Source organism: Bicyclus anynana, chromosome 1 (assembly GCF_947172395.1).
Source record: "Bicyclus anynana chromosome 1, ilBicAnyn1.1, whole genome shotgun sequence".
NCBI lineage: Eukaryota > Metazoa > Arthropoda > Insecta > Lepidoptera > Nymphalidae > Bicyclus > Bicyclus anynana.
In genome coordinates this window covers 13,789,673-13,811,592 of record NC_069083.1, presented here as the reverse complement: position 1 = coordinate 13,811,592, position 21,920 = coordinate 13,789,673, and the positions used below count along the sequence as shown (strand labels likewise).

The window sequence follows — 21,920 nt, the reverse complement described above, 5'->3', positions numbered from 1 at the left end:
GGTAAACAGTGCACTTCGAGTATCAGGTAGGTCAAAAAATAGCAAATGTCCAGCGATAATTCGTTACGGAGTTAGTCTATCTACAAACATTTTGTAGAAATTTTAACAAACTACAAAATCTCAGATCTAAAAGTTGGTAAGGTAGAAAATTGGAAAATCTGTATGTATAAAAGAAAGTCATGTTAGTTACACTATTAATTATTATAACTCAAGAACAGTTGGACCAATTTGGCTGAAAGGAGAGGTATAGTTTAGAACCAGGAGACGTTCATAGGATACTTAGGTTAGGGTGGAAGTAGGGTAGGATAGGCTTTCACGCGGACGAAGACTTATTTATAGTTTTTTAATGTTCTGAAAAATACTCGTACTATTAATTCATCTATTAACCATCGTAAATGGATTTGTCTTTGGATAATAACAAAGGGACAGTACACAGTATTGTGTGTGTGGAAATTAAAGGGACGCTAGTTGTAATAGAAGTATTTAAAGCGATAAAGGGGGAGGCACGTGATCGAAACCCGTTTACACAAAAAACACGTTTCTGATTTCCTAATATTCCTTCCACAGTACATTAAGCTACCGCTTTACTCCTTCGGTTTTACAGACATCTGTCTATTACTTCAAAAACTAAATCAAAACCGTTTTCTGAAAGTGGAATATTTATACACAGATGGATGGGTTTACTGTTTATGTGAAGCGAAGAATAATGGAATCATGGACACCACATTAATCTCTTTATATATATACTCGTAATATAACGAGTTTTGTTCTTGTATGAAGTAGCACGGACATTGAAATTATGCATTGTTTTCACATAGCACTGTCACTTTTATGATGAATCGATTGTTGATTGTAAAACTGGGATTAGCCTTTGGATTCCCTTGACAGTTCTGTTATATAATTGCTAAAATATACGCAACTCACAAAGTAACTTTAGTAACGAGATATATCGTAAATTATGTATGCAACAACTGTAGATAGGTACGTAGTTTTAATCTATACTTAATATATAAAGCTGAAGAGTTTGTTTGTTTGATTGAACGCGCTAATCTCAGGAACTACTAATCCGATTTGAAAAATTCTTTCAGTGTTAGATAGCCCATTTATCGAGGAAGGCTATATATTATCTCCGTTTTCTTACGGGAACGGGAACCACACGGATAAAACCGCGCGGCGTCAGCTAGTATTTTCTGTGATACTTCTAACCTACCAACGCTAAAACTTATACAAATAGCTTAGCTTAGCTTATACATAGGTTAGCTGGAAACTGCTTACCAGCGGCAAAGAATCCATACAGGCCGATTCCCACCCGGTTACCTTTTAAAATGGATGTATATGTATGTATCAAGCGATATTTCCTTTTCTTTGGGACGGCTTACCTTCGTCGAAATTCCATCCTTCGCCACTGCTGCTTACTATCTTTTGAATCCACTACAATTCAAACTACTTTACTATCGTAATAACCTATACACGTAGGCTTACAAGCTTTACAAGATTTATAAAACGGTATATCTGGGTGTCACAGGCTCCACTACTGTTATGTTTGTATACGAGTAATTGTTAACAGAACAATACACATAAACATTCGCAAGGTTTTTATTAAACTGCTGAAGTGTCATCACTTGTGCTAATCAAATTATGGATTTAGATCGGTATTATTGTTGGTTATTTTTTATATGCTGTTGCTTGAAAGAAGTGAAGGATTTTCCATTAATAAAAGAAGACAAGGTAATAAATATATTAATTTTATTTAAATACTAGCGGACGCCAGCGACTTCGTCCACGTGAAAATCAATGTTAACTTTCAAGCCCTATTTCACCACTTTACACAACATTACACGTTTTATAGTCAACATCTCCTGAGGATGCTCCGGTTTCGGGGTGAAACGTAGGTAGAATATTTTTCCTGACCTGGGTGACGTTGTCGCATGGGTTCGTCGGCTTTTCAAGGATAATACCAAAATAAATAAATCATTATAAAACAACATTTATTGTGCATGTGAACGCTCAGTGGTTTAGTTAAATTCGGATCACTTTTTTGCGGTGATTTTGTAGGCACGTAACTTATCTATAGTAAAAAATATCGCTGGTATTAGTCTAGCGTCATAGTAATATTATTGCAATACAAAATTAAAAAGCCCTGAGTTAAAATTAATTTATAAATAAAATTAATTTTAACTCAGGGGCACAACATGCATAGTCGAGTGTTTCTTCATGCTAATGGAATATTCTAATTTTTGTAATAACCAAGTTTATTTTGTTATTTTTTCAGAGAGAAAATAAATCTATCAAAATGACATTTAATCAACCTACCTCTGTATTTGAAGTTGAAGGAAATTACAAAGTGGATGTTGCAGCAAATATATCTAAAATTCGTGTAAAACGCAATGGCGGTGCCGGTAATAAAAAATACAAAATTAAAAAAAAAAACTACTTTTTCCTATTATTTTTCTTTGTTTTAAAATTTTAAATACTTAGGTAAGTATTAATAAAAAATTGTTATGCAAATTAGATAAAAGCTCTTTTAAATTTTTGTCCTGGAATTTTCAATTTCTTTTTGGATAATATATCTCGGACTATTCTTTTTTTTCAGTTTTGATGATGAGTGTCTGTTTTATGAAGCATTTATTATTAAGCAATATTTAGGTTTTAGTCTATAGATTATTACAGATAATTGATATTTTAAAAGAGAACCATTCATTTATACTGAGTAGATTTATCGTAGATAACAGTTAAGCTCACGATCGATGATCATTGCCTTCTTTTGTTAATTTCCAATTATTTTGTTTCTACTTTTACTTTTATTCCTCTTACTTTTGATAATATTTCATTTGTTTTATTTTATGATTATAAAATAACTTTTAAACAGTGTCATTTAGTAATTCAAATGCAAGTGTATATAATCACAATTAATTAATTATTATTATTGTTAATTTACTATGTCTTCAAGTGAAATAATTTTTTTTCAAATTAAATATGTTTTCTGATTTTAAAAATTCTTTCATCTGTCGAAATCTACATTGTTAGCTAGTAACACAGACTATATTTTATTCTTGTATTCCCACGGGAATGGAAACTATGCCAACAAAACCGTGGGGAGTTTGCTAGCATAAGTGACAATTTGCTGCGCTTTCAGCATCCCACGTGCAAATCTAAGGATAATTTATTAAGATACTCATTATTTCAAATTTGATATCACGGAAATATCAGATGAAATACGTAAAGTAAAAAAAATGCGTATCAAGTTTGGTATCATATGAAATGTATCAGATGCGAAAAAAATGTAAATAAATACGTTCGACATTTCGTAGCAAAAATATGTGTGCATTAGTAACAGGCGGTTAAAAATTACAAAAAATCTTTTTTTTTTTCTTTTTTTTTTTTCTTGTTAAAAGAATATTTGCCATATCTTTTTTTTATAATATGACTAATATTCCCATTCCCCTCCAACTAGTCGGGAAAGACTGTGCTAGGAGTGGGTACGACAATAAACCAACGGGGCGAGGATCGAACCACCACCCCTCGGTGATGAGTCCGACCGCTCTTACCGTTGAGCTATTGAGGCTTTCGTAGCAAAAATAAGTGTGGCATTAGTAACAGGCGGTTAAAAATTACAAAAACTCTATCTTACGGCTGGGTTTGGCTGTCTTCGATTAGGATGAAATTTTGCACACGCTCTGAGTTCTGATGACAATACATGACCAGCTAAGAAACGTCATTACAAATCCAATATGGCAGCCTCCCCAAGTTGGCAGACTGGCTGTTTTAAATCCAACCCCATGATATGGATATCAAATGAAAGGGTTTGCTGTCAGGAATATGAAAAATATAGTCATGTGACCTAAATCCAATATGGCGGACGTCCAAGATGGCGGACAGGCTATTTGTAATGCACCCCATGATATGGGTATCAAATAAAAGGGTTTGGTGTCAGGAATACGAAAAATTATTTATCAAAGCAGTGGCCAGCAAGGTTTGGCTCTGTATTGGTTTCATCGCAAAATGGGTTGCAATATTGTGATCACCATTGGTAACGACTTCCTCTTCGCTTTCTTGCATTTGTTCTTGATCCGAATTTGTCTCCGTTGTGTCTGTAGCTATGGCAACTGTATATGAACTAGCCTTTCCATGCAAGAGTGTGTGATGACTTTTTTCGCATAATCGTGTACCCAACACGGCAGGATTTTTCTGTATGATTAATGCCAAGGCAATTGTAGCAGAGACTTAATGACTTTACTATATCCTGACGACGGCTGACATCTTCAGTTATAAATTGATTACAACTAAACAATCTATGGCTTTCAGTGCAGTAAAGACAAGTTAGATCTGACATGGTGTGTATAGATTTATTAGACGTGGTTGATACAAATTTATGTGTTTTATATTTAGCGGGTTCAAAAAATTCCAAAGCTCTAAACCGACCTTCTAAAAACTCCTTAAAATTAGTATAAGTTGGTAATTCTTCCATTTGTAATTTTAAAAGCGTGTATTTTGGTTTTTTAAACTATTATATTATTATTACAGGAAAATTTGTGGAAGCAGCATCGATGCCTCAAATCAAGATGGTCCGTTTATTCCTTCAGATGGCTAAAAACTTGTACGACCCTGCATACATCGGTGGTCCTCATGCTTTCCACCGTGACGTGCCCAAGGCAATCATAAAAATTTACAAAGAAAAAATTGTTGACTTTTTCATGCCAGATATTGGCCAAGAAAGTAAAGTCTAGTAGACACGTTCTTTACACGAAAGTTTGTATAACTTTTAGTCTGATATACTCATTGAATGTTCTACATTTATATGTGTACTATCTGAAGCCCGTGACTTCATCGGCCCTTAGACCTCCTTAATCCGGCCCTCTCGCGAAATCCGTTCTTAGTGGAGCTCTACTACTTATGAAGTAACTCCCTGCCAAATTTCAACTGTCTACGTCAATCGTACGTAATCAACGGTTTTCGGGATATCTTGATAATGACCTTACGCCTTTTTTTTTTTTTATTCTTTACAAGTTAGCCCTTGACTACAATCTCACCTGATGGTAAGTGATGATGCAGTCTAAGATGGAAGCGGGTTAACTTGTTAGGAGGAGGATGAAAATCCACACCCCTTTCGGTTTCTACACGGCATCGTACCGGAACGCTAAATCGCTTGGCGGTACGTCTTTGCTGCCTTTCGCATTTACAAATATTAAAGATTACATCAAAAATAATTGCTATGTATATATGTACCTATATACAAATAGCTAACGACATTTTATAATAAATCGTTGCAAATAGCTGTAAAGAACGATATTTTCATTGAGGTAGGTACATAATACGTTAGAAATTTCAGTTAATTTTTATGTAGTAGGTAAATGCCATGTTCAATAAAACTTGATTGTTTATTTTTTCATAATTTTATAATTATGTAGAATCTCGCGCCACCTTTCGTGCGAGGGTTAGGTTCTAGTTTAGCTCCTCGCTAAGGTTTAGGCCTAAAATTAACTTGTATGTGGTCGTTTTAGCACCAATTTGCTATACATATGTCATTATCATACTGTTTTTGCCATTAATATGTTAATAACTCTTCTCTTTATGTTCGTCAGTCGTCAAATTTTTGTGTATTAATTTATGTAAATGACATGATAATATGCGTAACTTCCTATGTATAATGTGCTTTTATGTGGAAACTTTTTAAAAATTAAATAAAATTGCCAACGACTTCGCAATAAATTCTATGGGCCCTGTTTTATTTATACCTAGTAGTTTTTATAATCTAGGTAGATACCTGCATAATTATGCAAGATGCAAACTATGAATACAAATTCGGCAGAGCAATATATCTAGTTTGTATCTGCCCGCGATTGTAAGTGGGTGATCTCGATTTACTATAAAAGAGTCGCTTGCGGATTACAGCTGAGTACTTTGCAGTCTGCTCGGTCCTCATGTTTTGTGCCTCCGAGATGAAGGTACGACAACCTTCCGTGACGTTAATGTTTTAATAATTTAATTCTGTTTTAATTTACTAGTGTTTGTAGATCACAATTTTATAATATTCATGAGATTGTGTCGAGTGTTTGTGTTTTTTTTTCATTGAATTTTGAGAAATTTTGAAATGTTTTTTCGGAAGTAGATACTTTTGAGAATGAGAGCAACTATTGTGTCGTTTGATTTATGTCAGTTTGAAATTACAAACTATATTTGAATATAGTTTCTGATTTCAATCTTTAAGGAATTAATATTTTAGCCTTACTTGCAAAATAATGAATTTTTAAAGATAATGATTTGTTTAAAAAAAATAAAAAAATATATAAAATTTAGCGCGTAAAATTTCAAATTTTACGCACCAATTAATTAATGTATGCCAATAATACGATAAGTTTTTTTGAAGTGAAATATTTCAATATTATTAGTTAAGTTATCCTTTTTCTAAAAATATAGAGACGTGAACAGGTCGCGAATACTTTAGCTTATATTTGTTTACTTAATTGTAATTTTGACTTTACTCTGAGTGAAAACAGGAAACATCAGTTGCTGATTATATGTGTCTGTGATAGCGTTATGTTAATTAAACAAAACAAACAAATGATGTTTATGAACCAACGCTTAATTTACAATTTACAACCGTGGTGTGTTTTCAGTGATATTTCTAATTGTAGAAAGCAATGAAAATTCTAACTATAGATAGGTCATGTCTCTACAAAATCACCGCAAAAAGTGATCCGAATTTAGCTACACCACTGAGCGCATATATGCACAATTTTGTCTTTAATTGCATTATATATTTATGAATATATTGTTTTTACATTTCCTGAACAAACAACTCGACATTGTAGACTGTGTTTAGGTATTATTTGTTTAAATAACACTTTGTTGTTTAATAAGTGAAATTAAGTGCATTTGTCTGTCATCTCTAGTATAATATGTCATTGGTAGAAAGTCTGTTTTTCACAAATCCCGGAGGAACCATGTTATCGGGATAAAAAGTAACGTTTATGATCGTAGAAAGAGAATCTACATGCCACTTGGCTACAGGCCCTGTATTGTTAAGCAGCGTGGTTGGTTAAGTTTAAACTTAAGCTCCAACTTAGGTTTAAGCTTAAGCTCCAACTTAGATCCCAATCTCCTCCTCATGTCTCATCTCCTAATAGAGATACCTTCGATTAGGTCTTTGAAGTTCTGGAATTGTGGATCTCTTAAGCTTTTAATATATAATAATAGACGAAAATCATCCGATGCTAGCAATTAGAAAAAAGAACGATGCTTAAATGCAGAGGAAGTCTTACAGTGGAATTCATAGACATTGTTGGGGCACCCCCATATCACATTCACCCGCTGAGTGTCAAATTCTCAAACAAATAGAGGTTAAATTTGACACTCAATGAATGACTGGGGGTGCCCCTACAACGTCTATATATTCCACCTTTACTACATCCGGTAGTGGGTAGTCCACTTTTTGATTTGACATTTACGTATTTTTCTCACTTTTTTAAACTTTTAATATATCCTATAACATACGAAAATAATCCGATGCTAGCAATTAGCAAAAATAACGATGCTTAAATGCAGAGGAAGTCTTACAGTGGAATTCATAGACATTGTAGGGGCACCCCCATATCACATTCACCCGCTGAGTGTCAAATTCTCAAACAAATAGAGATTAAATTTGACACTCACTGAATGATCCCCTGGGGGCGCCCTTACAACGTCTATGAATTCCACTTTTACTGCATCCGGAAGTGGGTGTCCACTGGTTGATTTGACATTTACGTTTTTTTTCTTGTTACGAGTATGTTGATCAACAACTGTTTTAAATAACCTTTTGAAAGAAGGAATGTTGTAATTATTTATCAGAGACTAATGTTGTCTAAGAAATAATGTTATCTTTTTTTTAATTCTTTACAAGTAAGCCCTTGATTACAATCTCACCTGATTGTAAGTGATGATGCAATCGAATATGGAAGCGGGCTAATTTATTAGGAGGAGGATGAAAATCCACGCCACTTTCGGTTTCTACACATCGTACCGAAACGCTATATCGCTTAGCAATACGTCTTTGCCGATAGGGTAGTAACTAGCCATAGCCTAAGCCGCCAACCAGCCAAGAAGTAAAAAATCTGTTAAGTAGTTTGCAAATTGCAGTAGGTACTATTTTCGTACGCGCAATGCACAAAATACGAGGGCGTAAGTCGTAAAGTAGGATGCAATGTTTATGACGTTTCTGAACATCGTGCGTTAGCGCGATACAAGATTTTTGGTATACCCGGTTAAGCAGGGCGCGGCGGCAGTGCATCACTTAATTTTTCATCATGTTTGAATGACGTGCGCGTAAGGATACTCACACTTCATAAAGATTGCACCAGACTTTACCCTGGCAATGCTAGTGTTATTTCCGGAAGCGATACGATTAAATAACTATGACTCCCAGCTACTAAGTTATCATTCTCTGATCAACGTTATTAGGATAAGTTAGCTTAAGTTCCATATTGTATTCTTTCTCAATAAAAAAAAACGAATCATATTATGTCACGAATAACACTTACGTCTCCGTTTGATGGACACAGAGCATTTTAAAGGATGTGTTCCTTGCCTTGCGAAGAGCTGTTATATGTTTCGGTATAGTGATTCAATGATGAATAATTCAGATGATGTCAAAATAGTAAAATTCTCGTGGCTAATAGGTAGTGTTAGTTTGCTAGATACTAGTCCGAATCAGTTTGACTGATTTAGACAAAGTTTTTTATGTATATTCATTAGGTCATAACATAGGTGCTATCTATTTAATTCACACCCCTGATAAATAAGAGTGGTCCACGATTAAATTAAAAATTTCAGGAAATTATTTATAAGGCAAATCTGAGACTATTACATTCGTTGTTGTAAGATGCATTTATATGTTTTAAGAAATTAAATATCACGTGTCTCAAACAGTGAAGGAAAAACATCGTGAGGAAATCTGCACATGAGAATTTTCTCAACTCTCAACGTGTGTGAAGTCTGCTAATCCGCATTGAGGCAGCGTGGTGAACTATTTAGCCTAACTCCTCTTATACTGAGAGGAGACTCGTGCTCAACAGTGAGCTAAATATGGGTCCTTAATTTGTTAATGGTGTTTGTTGAAGGTATTCCTGGCATTACTGTGTGCAGTGGCCGGCACCGCGGCGGGCGGTGCAGTGGCTTGGCCCGGCGCCATACCGCTCTCGGTACCACTGTCTCTACACTCGGCGCAAATAAAGACTGTCATACCACAAGAAATTAATGGATTCGCATACTCCACCAGTCAATACATAAACGCTGTAAGTTAATTAATCCTACATTATCTGTACTAATATTATAAAGCTGAAGAGTTTGTTCGTTACAAACTCGCGCGAACGCGCGAACGCGAATCTCAGGAACTACTTGGTCCGATTTGAAAAATTCTTTCAGTGTTAGATAGGCCGTTTACTGAGAAAGGCTACGACGTCGGGTCTTCTCCGACCCGTGTAACACGGGGCGGGGGTCGTCGTCGTCGTCGAGGAAGGCTATAGACTATATATTATTCCCGTATTCTTACCACCGCGGAACCACGCGGGTGAAACCGCGCGGCGTCAGCTAGTAATTTATAAATATTGCTTTATATTATTAATGCTAAGTTAGTTTGTTTCTACGTTTGTTACGCTTTTACGACTAAAGGACTAAACTGATTTTAAAAAATATTTTACTATTGTATTTAAAAAAATTGGTAGAGATTTTATAGCCAAATAAATATTGATACTATACTCGTAGTACCTATTAGTTATATTTTATTTGCAATGTACGAGTAGATAGTAGACTATAGATATTTGCAATGTAGTAGGGAATAACTATAAAATCATCGATTGCATGAAGTAGGCATGTTATAAGTACATAATAATGGGATTCACTTATTCAGGATGGTCGCCTTTTTTGGTAATAGAATTGTTTACAGGTTATTTTTAGTAATGAAAATAATAGCCAGTGAAAAATTTAAATATATTTTTCTAGGTACCAGCGCAAGGATACGCGCCTCAAATCGGCTACCCACTCTCTTTGCAAGGGTTTCCTTCATACTCACCCGTACTAGCGGCTTCATACTACCCTTCAAACACTTTCCTGTATCCTTCCCCATCACCTATCGGCCCTAGTGCCCCTATTAATCCAATTGCCCCAATTGCCCCTGCGCAACCACCACCACAAACCCCACAAGCCGAACAACCAGCGGGTGATGAAGATTCAGCTGTCATCGAATCCGCCGATTCCTCGTCTAGCCAACAACAACCTTCCAGTGAAACGCCTCAGTCACAGCCTCAGTTCCCTCCCAATAACCCTTCGACCCCTCAATCATCCTTAGACTCGAAAAATATGCCTGGTGTTCCCCAAATACCACAGTTCCCTTCGTTCCCTCAACAAATCTTACCCCCTGGAACAGGTTTCCCACAATTGCCTCAATTCCCACAGCTACCGGGACTCCCACAATTTCCCCAGCAACCTGAATCCCAACTACCACAATTCCCTCAATTGCCCCAGTTCCCACAGGTACCGGGACTCCCACAATTTCCCCAACAACCTGACGCCCAACTTCCACAATTCCCCCAATTACCCCAGTTTCCTTCAAATCCGTCTATTCCTCAAATCCCATCACCCAGCTTCCCACCGTCTGACAACACTGATAAAGGCTTAAACGATGAAGACACAATATCGGTGGATGCTGCATAATTTAACTTATTTAATAATTTAGCAATTAGATATCTAGTAATTAAGGCATCATCGAACATGATAAACAAAATACTGACATGTCAATTATGGTAATTGAACCACTCAAATAAAGATTACTTTTTACTGTAGTGAAATTTCATTTTTTTTTTCCGGGTACTGTTTTATATATTTTACATAAGCTACACATAAAATTGGCGCCATAGCAAGGTGAAGAAGCAACCAATGATGCGAAAAATATGATCACCTGCGACAGGGAAGGACTACTATACAAGTCCTTTTTTAAGCATATCTATATTTCTACCGTATATTAAAACAAAATCGTAGGTCTTTGAAAATGTCTGTTGCCTGGTTCTATTCGTTGAGCAAAACGTGAATTGGCTAAATTTAATAAGTATCAAGGCGTTCCGAATTGAGTACTTTTAAATTTGGACCTTACTTACTTGATGAGTGATGAATAATCTTGTAGAAAGTGACTATTTACACGTAAACCGTACGAATACATTTATTTTAATTCATACGATCAATCTTTCAATCTTGTAAGTAACAGTAGATATGTTCAAGGAAACTTCAATTTATTAATACTATTTTTATTAACAATTACTTACAAAGATTTTTATCTATTGACTTCATAAATATTATACGTTTTTTTCTTTAATATAGAGCATAAATTACCAAAAACCTGGTTTACGCTCCGATATCCATTTCACCATATCTTTTTGAGTTGTATTGATCCCGTGTAAGCCTAGCGAAAAGTAAAAGCTGTACGGAAACCAGAGGCTACTGAATTTAACGCTGATATTGTAGCCTCCGACTCCATCTATTTTTGGCTCAACGAATCGATTCGGCATAAGTAGTTTAGCACAAACAATTGTAGTTTCAATGCCGGCTGATATCTGAAAGAACATATTTTTGTTAATTCAACGGCTTAACGTACTCTCCGAGGCACCAGGTTATAAGACCACTTCATCCCAACTTTGGGCTGAGAAGTTTTACTGAAAATTTCTTGGAAGAAAGAAAAGCCCAATATTGACGGACTTCACATACGTAGAGAGTTAAGAAAATTATCTGGAATGCAGAAATTCCGTATGATGTATTTTCTTCACAGTTTGAGAGACGTGATATTTAATTTCTTAAAATGCACACAACTGAAAAGTTGGAGGTGCATGCCCCGGATCGGATTCGAAGCCACACCCTCCGGAATCGGAGGCAGAGGCTATCACGGCTCTCTTATCGCTAATAGTTATATTTATCACTACACTGCGTATTCACATCCAGTATTTTAGTGAACCATTGCCCATCTCAATGTACGCCCCGGAGCATTTAAAAAGTTTTGAGTCTAGAACTTCGTGACCGTCCATGACAAGCATCTAACTGTGCAAGAAAATTTATAGCACTGAAATATTTGCCCATCATTACTTGCATATTCGACGAATAGATTATCGGAGAAAATTTATAAATATATGTAAAAATTAAAAGTTAAAATTACCTTAATGTCAACATTCATTTTAGCGGGAGGGTTTGCGTTAACCTCAAAATTCTCTGAATAGAAAAATGCCGTGCGGCTCATTCTCTTGTAACTCTTGAAACAATAATCACCAGACACAAATGTCCGAGCTCGCCATCCGGTCTTTTGTTCCCTCCTTGTTCTGAGAAAGTCTTTGCGTAAGCCAATACCTTAAATTTAAACGCTCCAAATAATTGCTATGGGATTAAAGAAAACTCTAAATACAAATTAAAAAACTTAACTTGAGTATCATGAAAAAAAATATTGTTCAAGGTGCTATAATGGCGACCCCGCAACGTAAAACGCACTGTTGGTCGACCTTCCACTCTAGGTGGATCTATGACATAAAGCGAGTAGAAGACGCTGGATTGTGACTTGGAACTGTGGAGTTTGAAAGTCCTTATAAGAGGTCTTTCTCCAGCAGTGACATCCCTTAGCTGATAATTATGACGATGGTGATATTAATGATTGCCATAAATGTGGGTATCGCATTATGCAAGTCAAATTTCTACACCCTTCTTTCTAAATGCTGAATCTTTTTGCTATACATTTTATCATTCGTTAAAAAGAATAACCTATACGTACTAGAGCCTCCTTCCATCAACATGAAGTTGTCAGGATACGGTCGCGGCAGGATATTACCAGTGATGAAATTGACTATCCAGGTCACATAGGGATACACGTCGATGTACAACGGGGGTTCCTTGTTAAGCCTCTTGCGCATGGCTCGGCGAGTGCAGGGCGCTCCACCGGCCGCTATGCCGATAAGATGAAAGGGTCCATCGGCAGCATGACTGACTAGAGGAGCCCCAGGTCGCACTCCGCAGCCGGAACTGCAGAGGACGTGGGTCACGCCTTCACTTCCTAATTTCTGTAATTTAGCCAAACAGAATCACACCATCATCAACATTGTCAACCTATTTTACCGGCCTTGTTAATGATAATAATTGGTACTGACATCTTAACCTGCTCTTCGAGGTACGGGAGTGTAAAACTACTATCTTCCTAATTCTGTGCTGAGAATAAAAGTAAAATTTCTTAAAAAACTCAACATCTCAACATAGAGCCAGGATCTCGTAACCCGATATCATGATCTGTAATTTAGCCGAACAGAATTACAACAATATAGTAGGTACTATGAAAAACTGACGTAGATCTAGAAGTTATTTGGATATCATTATAGGAGACAGGGAGACGCTGGATGCTGGCGGCTCGAGATCGTTGTGCTTGGAGGTCCATGCAAGAAGCCTATGTCCAGCTGTGGACGTCTATCAGCTGATAAGATATAGGAGACAATTATCCAGCAGTACATCGACGGTGATGGTTACAAAAGCCAAAAGTTATATGCTGAGATTTCTAATGCCTTCATAATTATTCTGTCGGTATGGGATCGATTCGGTGTTTACATAAATACATGAGTGTAGCACTTTGAAATGTAGCACTAGTGTGTTTGACTAGACAAATAAGCCGAAACTCTATTTATTGTGCTTATTTTAGGAGTTCTAATGGCCAGCTTTCTCCTTCATCAATATAACAGCTCCATCCATTCGATAAAAGTAAAAAAATATTTTGACGAAAATGTAACTAATTTTAATGCAATCGAAGAACCAGTGGTACCTCATACAAAGATTTGATCCCTATTATTATTATTATTTTTAATCTCTATAAGTTAGCCCTTGACTACAATCTCACCTGATGGTAAGTGATGATGCAATCTAAGATGGAAGCGGGCTAATTTGTTAGGAGTAGGATGAAATCCGCACTCCTTTCGGTTTCTACACGATTACATACTCGTACTAGTAGGGAAAATTTAAAAAGAGCTTGTAATATACGCTTCTCCATCCACTTGCCGAGATAAACCATGCCCAGTTTGCACAAATGAAAGCCATATAGAAGAATTGGACTGAATTGAAAATACGCACATATCTCAATCGATGCCTCCTACAATCTTTGTGAGTGAACAATTTCAATGATTTCTTTGCCATCTTTTCCAAATCAAAGTCACGAGGTGCAGCTGAAAAGGGAAAACTTTGTGTATTTTTTTTTATCTTTAGTAAAGCAGTCAATCATTTTATGTTATGTTACAGTAAGCGCATTATTAATTGAGTAGTCACAAATAGATAGATAGATACATATGACCGACGACTCAGTTGAAAAGTTGTTAATTATTCTTCCAGATACTAATTCCAGATTACTTACGACAGAAAGCACTATCGTTTCGAATCACCCAGTTGTCGCATAATCAATAAAAAATAAAGTGAAGAATCAAAGAAAAATTGTAAATAATAAGTTTTATCAACTTACAGTTGATATAATCCACCATAAAAACAACTTTATTTCTTCGTTTCTTTTCACGTTCACTTAGCGATGGCAAGCAAATTGGTACCATGTAATCTGAAAACAAATAAACAATTATGAAAACTGTTATATGCACAAATATTTCATTTGTACTCAAATATAATAATTATTCAAATATAATCCGTGTAATTGAAATAATAGATAATAATTATTTCAATTACACGGATTGGTGAAAGCAATTTTAAAATTATCCTGAGAAAAACGTTAGTGGAACAAATCATATGAAAACAACAAAGTTTGTCAATAATAATAATTTAGAATTACAAATCGGCGAAATCAAAAAAAAGTTTTGTTTTTGAAAAATAATTAAAACATTTGAAAAGAAAATATACGTCGAGGCCTCCATTAAATAAATTAATGTTTTATAGTAACTTCATCATTAACAACCAATATTCGACCCACTGTTAAGCACGAGTCTCCTCTTAGAATGAGAGGGGTAAGTCCACCACGCTGGCTCAATGTTGATTGGCAGACTACACACGTAGAGAATTAAGAATATTCTCAGACATACAGGTTTCCTCACTATGTTTTTCTGATAGCAAAAATAAGCAAATAAAGCATGATAACTAACGTGATTTCACTGGACGAAGTAATTTCACTATGGCCAAACTATTTCCGACACCAAATCTGTAAATGTTGAAGACAATGATCTTAGTATGCGCAATAAGACACGGAATTTAAAAAAAACAACAATATCAAAATCACAAAGCATTTGTCAATGAAGTAAGTCATAGCGAATCTTGAGGGGGCCCGCAAGTAGTGACAGGAATTGCATCTCAAGAATTTCTAATAGGCATTGCATATGCAGAGCAATACAATTACACATTGTGCTTCTGAATAGGGCAATATATATTTTAAATATATATATATTGTTTATTAAAAATATATCAATTACCGAGTATATTCAGGATGTGGGCTAATATTAATAACTGGTATCTCTATGTAGGCTCGCTGGCATTTTATTCCTAGTTTGGTCTGTGAGCTAGTGAGGCCACAGTCTACCTCGTCACGTTCGTAATCACCAAAGATTACATTACCCCTAAAACACAAAATATAAGAGGCCATAAAAGTTCGTAGTCTGGTTATACATCAATCATCCACAATCAGTGGCGTAGCTTGCCTTGGAGGGGCCCTGTATCATAGTTATTCGGAGGGCCCAATAGACGAGCGGCAAACCCGAAAATCTCTTGTTTCATTTTCCTCCAGGAAGCACCAAATAAAGTGAGATTGTTGTTTAAATTTTACCAATTTTTGCACTTAAGGGGCCCCTATAGCCCGGGGGGGCGTATTATTAACACGCGGCGGTAGCTACGCCCCTGCCCACAATCTTGTCAAAACTTAAATTAGTAATTATATGGAACGTAAGTAAATATGGTGGCTTTGAAAAGTAGCAGGTTTCAATAGATCCTAGTAATTCCACGCGGACGAAGAAGCGTTCGCTAGTTAACAATAATACAAAGTTATGTCATAGTTACAGTTTGTAATTTTTGGGCAAACGCAGCATATCCGTAGCAGTGGCTGCAGCGAACTGCTTGTGTATGAGAACCACCCGTGGAGCCTTACTGTGGTGTGGCAAGCTCGTTGTTACTGCAATTAGTATTACAAAAAATAATAAAAAACTCTTTGTTACACCAAAAGGACGAAATCGATATTCTATAAGATATAGGTAATATTTTGGGAAGTGTGCTTGGGAACTCGTTCCTCCTTCACCGTTCTAAATAAGACTTCTATGTATCGCAAAGAGCTGAAGTGCTACGTTGTCGATATTCCTTGGACGTGTACTAAACTAACCTAGACTATACTATAACGTTAATATCAAATATGTAATGTACATTCAATTCCGTTTTCTCCGCCTTCTTCCATATTATAGTAGAGACCTACCTATTACGTACATACCACCTATAGAAGTTGTCCTAATATAAGTTCCTAAGCTTAAGATTGCCTGGAAGAGATCGCTACTTTTGTATTCTACTTTTGTATTCTACTTCTTCATATGTTTCTGTTTTGCTTGATTTTTAATTATTATGGTTTACAAATAAAGAGTATTAAATAATATAAATAAAAATATTATGGGTCTAATCAAGAAAAGTGCAGTTCACTAAAAGCTGCATGCGTGATTGCAGCCAAAATGCCTTACACATGTAACAAGGAAAACTACAAATAATAATTGTACAATGGCCATTATAATTTATTATCTAACGGCGTCATAATAAGTAGTGATTTCTTCCAGGCAATCGTCATGCACTCTTCTCAAAGTTAAGATCACCTAGAGATAAGGAAGCTCACAGTGTATAACTTACTTTATAATGTGGAAATGTGAACAAAGTTCTTACCATGGAGATACTGCACAAAACCAAGCCACGTAAAGGTATGTTCTTTCAAAATTCCATCTGATGGCTTCAGATTGAAATCGTCGTGACACATTGCAAAGTCCCGCAATGTTCCAAACACCGTACATATTTTTATTGACGTCAGGTACAGAATATAACTAATTATCTTCATGATTTGAATGATCAATTACATTACTGGGCTAGTTAAACTAAAGAAGAAGTTGATATTCAGAAATTTTCGTGTAGTTTTCTATTCTATTGATATGTTTTCAAATAGACTTTGAACTAAACTATTTACTATAGTTTATATTATAGTTTTTACAACATAAATTAATAATTAATTGCGACCTATATTCACAATTCTATTGCAATAATGATTTTTTCGTGATGATTCAGTTACCTAGATTGTGTTTATAAATATTATCGCCCATGATCGGCCACTGAACAAACAATATGTATGGAATGTATCACACTAATCTCACTAATATCTTACAGGCGAAAGTTTGTATGTGTGTGTGTGTGTACGTGAGTCTGTATGATTTGATGGAAATAGATTTTTTCTGGATTAACACATAGGCTAACTTTCATCCCGGAATTTGGTTCCCGCGGGATTTGTGAAAAACTGAATTTTACATCCATAAATAAAAAAACAGCTGCATTTTAGCAAATATTTAATAAAATATAAAATTAAGAAAAATTATCTTAATAATCACAATTTGACTGTTTACGATTAATATATGCCCCTAAATTATACCCAACTTATAACGTTTACATTATCATAACCATGTTTATTTATAAAGAAAAAAAAAATAGCCTATTTAACTTAATTAGTAAGCAAAATCTTCCCCCATATATTTTTTGGTAGACTATCTATACCTACTTACATTAAAATTTACTAACATCTGCAATTAATTACACATTAAAAAAAGACAAAGGTCTTATGTCTAACACAAATTCCAGATCATCTTTGGATAAAAGTCTCCTTTTCTTTTAGGACTCGTTTCAAATAATTATTTGATAAACGAGAAAGAAAGTTAGATTAAAAAAAATAATTTTATATAAATAGCACAAAGCTTGTTATAGGATAACAAGCTTTGTGCTATTTATATTTATATAAGGGTATAAAGAAGCCCTACTTGTCCTTTTTATTCGTCTTCGTTATAGAACTGAATTTTGGTGTATTTAGTTACTACTTATGCTTGTAATGCTTTTTCTCGACGTCTCGGATTGATTCTGTGGTTTTATTAATGTTATCCATAAATTTCTTGTTTGAGCGTCAAGTATTATAAAATAAACAAATAGTATAAAACCTTGCATTGTAGAAGTCAAGCAAAAGAAATATGACCATAGTGGATTGCTCGTAAAAGAAAGAATTCCAAAGATCCATGTTAACCCTAGTAAAAAGAATAGAAATATCGACAATCTTAGTTGAGCACCGATGAGATCAATGTCTGCGGTTCTCAATTTTCCATCAGGGCCTTTAGAAATAGAATATATTACTGAAACAAACAAGGTAATATTTATAAATAAAATGAAACATATCGGCACAATAACAGTCACGATTAAATAATGCCCACTGGGGTAGCAGATCAAAGATATTGAACCATCAATCGTTAACACATTTTTTGGTATATAATTTTCTCTATCTAATGCTAAGACAACTATTACAGGAATCATAGGTGCGCCCCATCCTAGTAATGCAAATTTTATCATACATCTAGATGGTCGATATGCACCTAATACTCTTACATAGCGTATGAATTGCAAAACAGCTGTAATTAGCATCCACATAAAACTAGCGAGAACTGAATAATGTAACAATGCTCCCAAAGTAATACAAGCAGGTCTTAGTTTTTCAGAAACTGTTACAATACCGTTTACTTCTTCAAATATAGTATTATCTAAATTAAAAACAACCATGAATATTAATGGTAGTGCTATAGAAGTTGAAAGATGTAGTAAGACTTTGGTGCTTGCTTTCTTTCTCCATGAGTGAAATACTGTAGCGGTAATCCAGATACCACTCACACCTAGCAAAGAAAGAAAACTGCCTACTAATGAAATGATATTTAATGGTATTGTGTGTTTGTCCTGGAAAGGACCTTGTTTTATTTTATTTCGCCCAATATTGAGTAACTGACCAAAGTGTGTTAAGTGCATGCATTCACAGACAGTTAAAGATTTTTCAGATTTTCTTAAGTAACAACCCAGATTTGACCAGAAACCAGGAACATTGCCAACTGAGTATGGTTGAAAATTCCAAAAACCACAAACTTTTTCAGAAGAATTAGCATTTAAGTCTCTGTATATTAAAGGCATGGATTCATTAAAATAAGTTGAATAACCGGGTATTGAGACTCCTATTATCCGACTATTCACACTGTATTCACTGTCTTCTAATTCTTGAAATATTGCATCATTATGAAAAATGCTGATTATTATATGAATATTATTTTCATTTGCACTTGTTTCATTGCTATACTGATTTTTTTTCTGTTTTAAACTACTTAATACTGTGCCTGGTACCCAAGTAGCAACTTCCAAGTTTTCAATTAAAAGTACTTCATTTAAGGAAGTATTAATGTATAATGGTTTTATAATCATGTCTGTAAATAATTCTTTTTCTGTTGATGGTTTAATTATGGCAATTCCACTTACATTATTGTAGCAGGGATATGAAATTTGTAACATGTATTGAGGTTGGACAGCTATTTGATAATAATCAGTATTCCGATCAGTGAGAACACTATTAATATTTTTTTTATCTTTATGAGCCAAAATTTCTATAATGCTATTAAGTGAGTCTAATATAACATTGGTTGAGTTAAGAGTTTGAGCCAACCGCAAATAATTATTATTTAAAATCATAACTCTATTTACGACCCACGCTATATTTTCTATGTTACCCATATCTATTGATGTTTCATTTCCTTGAACAATCCTTAACATTTGTTGCAGTGATGTTGATAGATAGTAGATATCTGCTGGTATAATGATATTAACATCTCGTAATACGAAATTGAGTCCCTCGGTCAAAAAACGAGAAGTATCTGTTTTAGGTACCTGTCCTTTAGCAAATTTATATAAAAATGTAGTCGTATCAGAAGGTTGATAATTATAATTACAGTTTCCTTCTACATTTCCCCAAAAGCTTCCTAAAAGGTATGACCCATTACAAAGCCTATTTACAGGCAACCCGTTTTCTTGCAAACAGAACTGAGTAGGCGCTGCTATATGTCCAATTGCTGTTAATTCCCAATTGAGTATATTATAATTGTCTATAGAAGTTGTTGGTAAGCAATACATAGAACTTGCTAAGCTTACAAAGTTATAGTGGTATTTCGGGAGTACTGATATTGCTGTATTAAGTGTTGTGTTGTAGATTTTTTCAATATTTCTGGCATTATCTTGATAAACTTTATCGACAGTAATATGCATATGTAATAAAACCATTAAATAATTTGAACTGTAACTTAAATATTCCATAAGAATAACTTTCTTAGCACTAAAAATGTCCGTTATATTTTTACATATAGCTGACGCGATCGTATCACTATTCTTTTCAATGTAATCCAAGTACATATATACACTCAAAATAAGAGAAAAAACGTGAACTTCATAGCCACGGGGATTGACTAACACTCTTTCTGTCTTAATTAAAGAAAAGTTTGTTGTATGTCCTTCACACCAGTACTGTGCAGCTCTATCTTTAACAATATTTATTCCATACACAGTTTTCTCAATGATACCGATATCAGTATTATTATTCAAATCTGTTTTAACTTCTATTAATGGTAACTCATTAATACCGACTACTTTCGCGAATCCTTTTATATCAGAAAAACATTGCACACCGCGATCATATTCACTATATTTCCAAAGACCAGATGGATAATATATTGTTAGATACATTTCTTTATCCAGTTCGTCATATTCAAAATATAATTCCGTTTTTTTATATACCACTTCAGTTAGACAAGCCATACAAGGTAATAGAGTATTAAATGGTTGTACACCAAGAGTACCGTCATTATTGATTGAAATATATATTTCAGATATATTGGATATGTTAATAGAACTTGCATGTCTTTTATGGTATAAATCAAATGAATCGAACCAACACCATGTGTTGCTAGGTAAGTTACTAATTTCAGCAATTTTTTTGAAAATAAACCTTGTCAGATGATCATTTTTGTTACCCATTGATACATTGCATATTTTGTTGTCAATAAAATCACTAAAAGACAGTTTTTTTTCAGATAGTTCTATGCCAAGGCACACACCTTCATCGGGCATATATCTAACCGAATGATACTTTGGTGGGCACTTTGCTGGATAGTGAATATCATTTATATAGAAACATAAACTTGGATATTCATGCGTACATGTTTCCGTTATTAACTGTTTTTGCTGAACATCTAACAGCAAACAGTTTTTTAGATTAGGAGTGGAGACAGTTAAATTGTTATTGATTTTAACAGAATGCCCCCATTTAGGACCTGGGATGTGCCACCAAAGTGAACTCAAGAATTTTGTACGCCTAGCGGGTAACCAAAAAAATTGCGACACATTTTTAACAATTAATGACTGTAGTAAAGAGGTAACATCATCGTCATTTAAATCTGTAATTACTGAGGCGCCACCACTCTTCAGGCAAGGATAATCCCAGGCTGATGATTTTTCAATTCGGTAGCAATATTCCTGATTAGTTTTAGAGATTTTGTCAAAGCCCGGAGGACACGCTGAGAGGTTATAATAATTAACTATTTGCAGACACGAGGTTACATTGTCACGGGGTGGTTCCCAGTGGTTACCTACACAGTTTCTGGTAATTAATGTTTCATTATTATAACAAGGAGGATCCGATTTTACGTTATTTGCTGGTGAAGTTTTTCCCCATCTAACGCGTATTCCGTTAGTGGTATATTCTTCGTTACATATCTGGAACGACAGTGATAATATTATATCAAAGTATACAATAAGAAACTTAAGCTAATGAACGTGAAATAGAAGTGTCATAAGGAAATGAAATATTTGGA

At 34.8% G+C, this 21,920-nt stretch overlaps 3 protein-coding genes across 3 annotated transcripts; 1 reads left to right on the top strand and 2 right to left on the bottom strand.

The window, feature by feature from the left end:
• Window positions 1-5,790: 5,790 nt before the first annotated feature.
• Window positions 5,791-10,817, top strand: LOC112050585 (uncharacterized). Its single transcript, XM_024088878.2, has 3 exons — window positions 5,791-5,945; window positions 9,099-9,272; window positions 9,979-10,817. The coding sequence occupies exons 1-3, from the start codon at window positions 5,922-5,924 to the stop codon at window positions 10,687-10,689; spliced, it is 909 nt and encodes a 302-aa protein (XP_023944646.2). The 5' UTR covers window positions 5,791-5,921; the 3' UTR covers window positions 10,690-10,817.
• LOC112050574 (melanization protease 1) lies at window positions 10,615-17,053 on the bottom strand. The gene is made up of 9 exons (XM_024088865.2): window positions 16,885-17,053; window positions 16,027-16,138; window positions 15,447-15,590; window positions 15,123-15,178; window positions 14,498-14,587; window positions 14,116-14,207; window positions 12,779-13,064; window positions 12,176-12,363; window positions 10,615-11,582 (listed from the first exon to the last, which is right to left on the bottom strand). The coding sequence occupies exons 1-9, from the start codon at window positions 17,051-17,053 to the stop codon at window positions 11,358-11,360; spliced, it is 1,362 nt and encodes a 453-aa protein (XP_023944633.2). The 3' UTR covers window positions 10,615-11,357.
• Window positions 17,054-18,011: 958 nt separating this feature from the next.
• On the bottom strand, window positions 18,012-21,900 carry LOC112050573 (uncharacterized). The gene is made up of 2 exons (XM_052881931.1): window positions 21,883-21,900; window positions 18,012-21,822 (listed from the first exon to the last, which is right to left on the bottom strand). The coding sequence occupies exons 1-2, from the start codon at window positions 21,898-21,900 to the stop codon at window positions 18,064-18,066; spliced, it is 3,777 nt and encodes a 1,258-aa protein (XP_052737891.1). The 3' UTR covers window positions 18,012-18,063.
• Between the last annotated feature and the right edge of the window lie 20 nt (window positions 21,901-21,920).

Excerpts from the sequence above, each read along its gene's own strand:
- LOC112050574 (XM_024088865.2), bottom strand. The coding sequence starts at position 17,053 with ATGAAGATAATTAGTTATATTCTGTACCTGACGTCAATAAAAATATGT. Across the intron at positions 12,364-12,778 it reads GTTGATGGAAGGAGGCTCTA|GTATTGGCTTACGCAAAGAC; the intron begins GTACGTATAGGT and ends TTTAAATTTAAG. Across the intron at positions 11,583-12,175 it reads AAATGAATGTTGACATTAAG|ATATCAGCCGGCATTGAAAC; the intron begins GTAATTTTAACT and ends ATGTTCTTTCAG.
- LOC112050585 (XM_024088878.2), top strand. The coding sequence starts at position 5,922 with ATGTTTTGTGCCTCCGAGATGAAG. Across the intron at positions 5,946-9,098 it reads TTTGTGCCTCCGAGATGAAG|GTATTCCTGGCATTACTGTG; the intron begins GTACGACAACCT and ends TGTTTGTTGAAG. Across the intron at positions 9,273-9,978 it reads CCAGTCAATACATAAACGCT|GTACCAGCGCAAGGATACGC; the intron begins GTAAGTTAATTA and ends ATATTTTTCTAG.